Source organism: Scomber scombrus, chromosome 2 (assembly GCF_963691925.1).
Source record: "Scomber scombrus chromosome 2, fScoSco1.1, whole genome shotgun sequence".
Lineage (NCBI taxonomy): Eukaryota > Metazoa > Chordata > Actinopteri > Scombriformes > Scombridae > Scomber > Scomber scombrus.
This window is the reverse complement of record NC_084971.1, coordinates 15665422-15673306: the sequence shown is the minus strand read 5'-3', so window position 1 is coordinate 15673306 and position 7885 is coordinate 15665422. Positions and strand designations below refer to the sequence as shown.

The 7885-nt window shown below is 38.0% G+C and overlaps 1 protein-coding gene across 2 annotated transcripts in view; it reads left to right on the top strand.

Annotated features, from left to right (window-relative positions):
* The window catches only part of znf207b (zinc finger protein 207, b), a 7146-nt gene extending 4718 nt beyond the window's left edge, over window positions 1-2428 (top strand). For both annotated transcript variants that reach the window (XM_062430762.1, XM_062430755.1), the window contains 3 exons: window positions 677-925; window positions 1336-1492; window positions 1643-2428. In XM_062430762.1, the coding sequence (XP_062286746.1) occupies window positions 677-925; window positions 1336-1492; window positions 1643-1794 (558 nt within the window). In that variant the 3' untranslated portion in view covers window positions 1795-2428. The remainder of the gene's footprint in view (window positions 1-676; window positions 926-1335; window positions 1493-1642) is intronic.
* Window positions 2429-7885: the final 5457 nt, after the last annotated feature.

Sequence of the window (7885 nt, the reverse complement as noted above, 5' to 3'; positions counted from 1 at the left end):
TTGGCCACATTGATGATGTCAGAGCATAATTATCCCTGACAAGTACTGGCACACTGTTTGTCTGTGAGCTTTATTACTGTGCATGAGCTTTGTTTAACTAATACAGAATGAGGCATAACAGGGGATTTCAGTTTTTAGTTTTAGTTTGAATCATCTGCTCCTCCTAACCTCTGAAGCATGAATTCTGCAATAACTACCCATCATGCTTTGAAACAACGTTGTACCTTGCAGCAGTATATAACTTGCTGTCACCCCCCCCCCCCCCCCAGTGTGAAATCTAAATGTTTGAATTGACAGTTGATTGGTTATACTTGTATGTCAGGATTTCTTTCATTTAAATAATTTACTCTTCTGATAAAAAGGATTGAAATTAATTTATACAAAATTTGCCTTCCAGTTGAGAGTAAATGGTCTTAATTGCAAAAGTGTTTTTCGCTCATCACGAATGAAATTGGTGTTTCCAAAATTTTAAGTGGAATCCCAGAGTGACCAAACCATAAATAAAAGCGTTTAAAAAGGCATTAAAACATTCTTACATTGAATCTTGGTGTCTTGGAGTCTTACATAATGATTAGGTCAAATGTCTCAAATCCTTTGACTCTCAAAGATATGAAAGCACCATTTTGGGGTTATTTTTTGTTCACCCATCAGTTACCTGTATTTTGTCTTTGTACAGGCCCAGCAGAGCGCTTCAGGAGCTGCAGTATCAAACTCCCACAGCACAGCCGCCTCCTCCGACCCTCCCAAAGCAACATTCCCTGCGTACACCCAGCCCTCTGTCTCCTCTTCCTCTTCCACTTCTTCTTCTAACCCTTCTAGCAGCACTGTGGCCAAACCCCCAGCCACAGTGACCAGTAAGCCTGCCACCCTCACCACCACGAGTGCAACTAGTAAGTTGATCCACCCTGATGAGGATATCTCACTGGTAAGTCGCTTGAGCTTTCTATTTTGCCCTTTTCACAGTAAGTAATGACTGATACATATAATAGTACAATTACAAATAGAAACTAATAGGTTATTACAGTATTTTCACCACCGGATCTGTTTAAAAATATTAATCGGGATAAGCTTGACGCTAAATATTCATGGAAGCATATCTGCCAAAAGTCAATGAGTTTTAGTTTGCATATTCTTACTCTGACTGGGTAGTTTCTCCTTTGTGGTCATGTTGAAGGATGAATCTGAACTTGAGTATCCTCAGTCTGAAATCAGGGCACGCCAGCATTGGTACCCAGTTTCTCAGCATTTTTCTGAGCATTTATCTCTGTGCTGTAAGGGCCATATCAGTGTTTCTTTAGTCTGAATGTTTGTTTCGTGTGTTCTCCCTGCCAACAGGAGGAAATGAAGTCCCAGTTACCCCGTTACCAGCGTCTTATACCCAGGCCGGGCCAGGCCCATGCGGCTGCTCCCCCAGTGACGGCTGTGGGTGGCTTGATGCCCCCACAGCAAGGCCTGCCACCGCAGCAGCCTGGCATGAGGCATCCCATGCATGGTAAGAAGCAGATTTTTAGATCTGTGTGATATAGTAAATTAGGTCATGCATTAGAATAATTAATATAAACTGCAGTTTAAGTGACATAAATGATTGAATCTGTAAGAGCAGCAGCAGTGATGCATTCTGTCCACCCTGTGCTCTCTGTAGGTCAGTATGGTGCCCCTCCTCAGGGCATGCCAAGCTACATGCCTGGAGGGATGCCTCCATATGGGCAGGGTCCTCCAATGGTGCCCCCCTACCAGGGAGGCCCTCCCATGGGTATGAGGCCACCTGTCATGTCTCCGGCTGGACGCTACTGAAGCAGCAAAGCAGCCACCACATTAGGTTTGAGGTTAACACCTTTCTCTCATCCTTGTGCTTTTTCAAACCTAGCTGCCAGCAAAGAGCAGTAAAACCAGTGGTGGTGAAGACAAATAATTCATTAGAACACATGGACATTAAATGTAACATCTTTATTGGAAAACAGCACAACACCACACAAGTTCCTGACAGCTATCTTGTTGTTATTTGACTACATGTGAGGATATATTTTTTCCCATAGGTTTCACTCAGGTTTATAGAAGTGAAGTGTGTTAAAATGATTCATATTTCTTTTGAAGCTGCTGGAGTTACATGAACGTACCAACCCCTATCCAAGGCAAGTTTATCCTGTAAACATTTGATTCATTTTATTTTGTTTATTTCTTCTCGATTGAGGCCCTCACAGCACGCATAGGTGCTGTTGGACTTGCGTCCCCAACCTTGGTTGGTGAGGGTCTCAGTGACAAAGATGATTCCAACTGAGTAGTGTTAACAAATCCATGACTCATCCATGTCTCTAGCTTTATCCTTATTTCAGGTTTGTTTTAATATATCCTGGTCAAAGGGGTACCTGTATGCATCCTTTGTAATGTTTTATGAATCTGTTGTAATAAAATCCATCTTGAAATCCAATGCTGGTTTTTCCTGACGTAAGTGGAGGTGAGTCACGAAGGTTTGTACTGGTGTTATATTCCTAGACATCTTCAAGCTCTTTAACTACAAGATTTTATCAGATATTTTAACACCAAGTTTGCCATCATTTTACCACTTTACAAGACTGGATATTTAAGCATATTAGTTCTGTTACAAAATAAAGATTAAGTGTGCTTAAACCTTGTTTAAAATCTCATTTAAAACAGATGGCCAACTTCTGGTTCCAAATACTGCATGACATGACTCATGAAAGATGCTTATTAAAATTATAATACTTACACTTAAAATGAGTGACCAAATTGACTCCTCACTCATTGAGGAGTCACCCCCCCACCCCCCCAAATACATACTCAACTATGCACGAGTACTATAATGTTAATACTGCTCATATGTCAATGTCATGCCCCCCTAACACACTACATGGGGTAAGCAAAATAACACCCAACAATACAGAAGCACTGCAGGAAATGAGTTTTTTTTTTTTTTCGCAGCTCTGTTGGGTGTTGATTCAACTCTGCATTTGTCAAGGTCTCTGATTCTGAAGTGTTGCATAGGACAGCACTTAAAACTACAACATTAAAAATATAACTTGGTATATACCACTTATGTTCTAAAGAGAAATGAAGCGTTAACATTTGTTTTTGCTGCAGTGCTAAATTGTATTGCTGGGTGGTTTTGAGTTTGTATATGCTTTCTATTCACTGTCATCTGCAAGCATCCTGTTTTTGAGATAGCTGTATGAGAATGTAGACAGCTGTAACAAACAAAACAAAGAAGAGTTTGTTAGGCTTATAGTGCACACTTAAAAATAAAAATGTGGTGGTGGTGGGTAAACTCAAGCAGTATTTTAGTGTGCACAAGTTTTTCCCCCTCTGCTTATATCACTTACTGCTTTGTATTTGTTTTTTGTTGTCTGTAGCCCATCCATCAGCTTTTCAGCCTTTAAACCCACTCAGCTGGCATGACAGGTCAGTTAAACTCAGTAAGTACCTGATGTTTATTATAGTGTGGGTCTGTCCTGCAGAACTGGATGATAGGTCTTGTATTACATGATGTATTAAAGTGTTTTTAAATTCAGAGCACAATTGAAGACTCTTACATAGGTGTGTTAAACAGATAACTGAGTAAGCAAGTAGTGGCATGCTTAAGTTTTACTTACAGGGTACAAAGAGTCAGGCATTGAAATGTAAATGTTGGATTTTGATGGGTTTATTATGTCTGGTATGAAATGGAACATGGTAAGTAATCAGCAACGGTCTTGTATGGTGGTTCTTCATGTCAAAAGGACAGGGCACCCAAATGAGACATCTTATTTATCTCTAGAGGTATCTATCCATGCAGATAATGTTGCCACGGTTATGGCTTTATAAATGAAACGGTTACATGGGCTTTAATTTCTTAGGCTCACAGAACTTTTTATTTTTTATTTTTTCCCCCAATTTCAAACCAACATTTCCCAGCAACTGTCAGGAGTGTAATTCATTGATCACACAGTGAAAGTCAATTTGCTCTAGTAATTTACTTATCAATGCATTAATCACAACAACTAGTATATATTTATCTCAGTTTTGTTGCAGTAGGTACACATGCGTCAGACTTTTGAGAAATAGTCATAAACCACAGCTGACGCTTTTTTATAAAAGGCTCTGAATTGACGCTTAAATTAAACCTCATGAGGTCGCACCTACATGTACTGACGTCTCAACAGTTAAAGCTGTTAACCACAAATAGTATGGTTTTTTTGTTCTGTTTTTTAAGATAAACGTTTGTGGTGACCTTCAAACAGGACTGTGCCTCATATGGGGCTCAGCGCAGTTATAATACGACTTAATAATGTATTCAGTACATTCTACATACTAATGGATAATTGTTCATGCTCTCAAATCTTTTGTTTTAATCCCCACCTTTAAATGTTGAACAGAATAGAAACTTGGGTCAAATTGCCATGAACTGTCAAGAATCACTGAAAGTCTCTGTTGCTTACACTTTTCAATGGTTTGTTTCTGGACTAGATGTATTTAAACGTATATTTGTTGAACATCTGTAAATCAACACAAGCTGTCATATAAAGTCCAGAAAGTAGCTTGAAATTTACTGAGATGAAAATGTGACATCTCGATGTCAAATGAATGTTTGTTTGTTTTAATTGAAATAAAGTAGCCTCATTGCATAAGTTTGCTGCCACTTGTTATTCTTTAAACACATTTAGTTGTGTGGACATTCAAGAGCCAATGCGCCATCTAGTGGCGTGTGGTAGATAACAGACGCATAATCGAATAAATACATGTTACAAAGACTACATTTCTGGTGTTCGATGGCAGTGTGATGAATTTGTCTTTGTTAACAGTATTTATTTAATTATGAGAGGATGCTAAGGAGTATGAAGCGTGATCAAAGCAATGATAAAAGATAACTTTCAGGGAGTGAAATTAATCGAACGATTAAATCATTGATCGTTTTTGTGGGACATAATTTGCTTAAAATGAACGTATATGGTGTCGTCCATTAAACAATCAGTCAAAAGTGGGCAGTTTAAAATGAAAAAGAAACACCATAAAATGGTCAACTAAAAATATGAGTTATAAACATTAACATTGTGTATTTTTGTAATTATGAATGGGATTATCTCATAATGTTAATATTCTCTTTGTATTGGACGATCTTCTTGCATTATATCAGATGACCTTTCAAAGAAAAGGCATTAAATGGAAAAAGCGCTTGTGTAGTGTGATTGTTTGTTCTTACTTTATGAAAGCTGTTCTACATACATTTCCTGGAATTAGTCATGCGTGTTTCAAGGCTGACCTTGCGGTGAGACGCCTGAGTGAAGGCGGACGTGCTGAAATAACGCACCGGTAGTTTCAGACTTCATTAATAATATTGAGTTTTAAAGCTATATGTCCGTAATTGAAGTCCACCGATCAAAAGTTGCATTAATGCATTCATCAGCAGTTACTGGTTGATTAGAAGTGATTCGGTGCATATTTAAGAGATGATCCTCGAGCAGCGGCCTCTAAAACATTTAACCCTTTCATACTGTAAAGGGTCTGTAAAAACACCATAGACACATTACTTAATTTTTTTTAGCTCAACTTTTCCTAATGTGACCCAGAGTGTACAATCATGGAATGCATATTTTTATTTTTGTGCAGCTGATACACATTTTTGTGTATTCAAATGTACAAAATAAAAAAATAAAAAAACTGTTAAACGTGTTGTTAGAATCTTGATATTCTATAAAATGTCATCCAGGACCATAGATTAGTGACCGTAAATGTCTTTTTTCCCCATATTTAAATAGAATACACTTTTCATTAAGGATTAATCAAACATTTATTAATGACTGACGGGAAATTTATCAATGTCAATTTGTGTAGACTATGAGTCACAATATGAACAGTATGTATGGGTTAAACAGTAGCGCTAGGTACACAATTAGGGGAGAACCGGGTCAAAAGTACCATGGGGATTTTGCCAGACCTCATGCAAGAGTGATATGTCCAACTTTGTCAGCACATACATCATGCAACACAAATAGGACCACGAATGTGTGTTTTACCCAAAAGCTGTTTTCAATCGTCATAATTAAATTTACATTATTTATTTATTTATTTGATAAGTTGTGTCTATTGTTTCCTGTTTGGCACAGAGTTGGCGTTTCTAGGCAGGCCTTAAAGAGCTTGGCCTGTCGACTAAGGTCAATGTGCCCCCCTTGACAAGAGTTCTCTCCCTGACATAAAAGAAATTGAATCATACAGTAAGATTGAACACTGGTGCTAAACACTAATTAGAAAATAAAACACCAAGTTATGATAGCTATCATTTAAAATTTAAATGACATCCTGTCTAGCTAATTAAAAACAATTTATACATGGCATTGCAGCAAACAGCCAATCAATAGCCTATATTTGCAACATTGAACTTCAGTGGATGGCACTATTCCTTGGCAGTAGACAAAGGCAACTAACTTTCTTAATGGACATAAGAAAGTGGAGTGCAGGACCTGAGTCAGCAAAAAGTCACAATCGAGCTAATGATTTGGATAATATTAGTCTCACCTCGGCTACTGGTGCAGCTGACCCTGGCAGTGAGACAAGCTTCAATGGAAGAACATTGTGATGAGGAGATTTTGCACTTACAGCCGGCGACTTTTTTTGCATGAGCATATTGTTGTATATCCAAAAGGTTTAAAGGATGTTGTTTGAATAGGGCGATTTTTAAAACTTAATAAAAGCTATGTGCAGTGAGGTGCCCCTGATTGGCCGCCTATCATTTGCGCTCTGGAGCCGAGCCTGGTGTGGCAGTCACGATCATCTGACAGATTGTTTGGTACTAAAGTACATCCTGAAGTTTACCATGTCAGAGTTTTATTCAACACCAGTAACAATTTAGCCTAACTGTACCAGAGGTTTCTTTTGTCCCTTTACAGTAACGATGAGCATTTCTTCCGCCCTGCTGCTTAATGTGGTCACACTGTGTTTGTCATTTATCAAAACAACACATCAATTGAGAGTCAGGGTGAGAACAGATAGACTAGGTCTGGTTGACTCCTCTATGAAAGGGCGTTTTTTTACTTCTCAGAAACTTCAGTGTCAGATGTGCAGCATGTACATCTGAAATTTTACTGTAAATCACTGTATGTTTTGAAGCAGGAATTGAAAGAAAAGCATTGTGTTTTTGGGCTGATCTATCAAGGTCAGAAAAAGAACCCAAATGTGTATCATTGATTAAAAACAACAACAATAATAATATAAACATTTCAAGTGTATTCCATTGCATTACTTTTGACCCGCCAGTGTGTAACTTCAGTCCTGACTTGTAGGGCTGAAAGTCAAATTATACCATAAAGTTGTTTCACATTTGAGCAAAATAGCACCTGGATTTGATAGAAAACAGGTAAATTGTTGATCACAGCACAAATTAGTTTCTGTCTGCAACATGATCTTTTACAGTGATGTGTGGCCTATATGAAAAGTGTTACCTTTGTCCCGGTTCTTCCCCTACTGAAAACAAACAATATGGGTTTCCTGTTGGCTGTGTGGTGCAGTATTTATCAAGGCATAGGTCTGCACTTGCAACCAACCAGCTTCTAAACTGAAGTAATTTTCCCGACATGTTTTATTCTGACTTCAAATTTTGCAGAAGTAAACAGGATTCTCTAGCAGTCATTATGCGTCAAATCTAAAGTTCAAAAGACAATTCGCAAGTGAAGATATCTTTTTATGTCTGAAATTAAACACATTTGAACAGTTCCCTTTCAAAACTGTATTAAAGGATATGTTGATTTTTCCCCCCACTCCTGTCTATGTTGTCTAAATATCATAATAGCCTTTAATATTTTGTTTCATAGCTGAGACCAGGTCCTTTTCAATGCACAGGCCTAATAATGAAATATTGAAATTGTAAAGCTATGCAATTCGCTTTTTTTTCATTTGT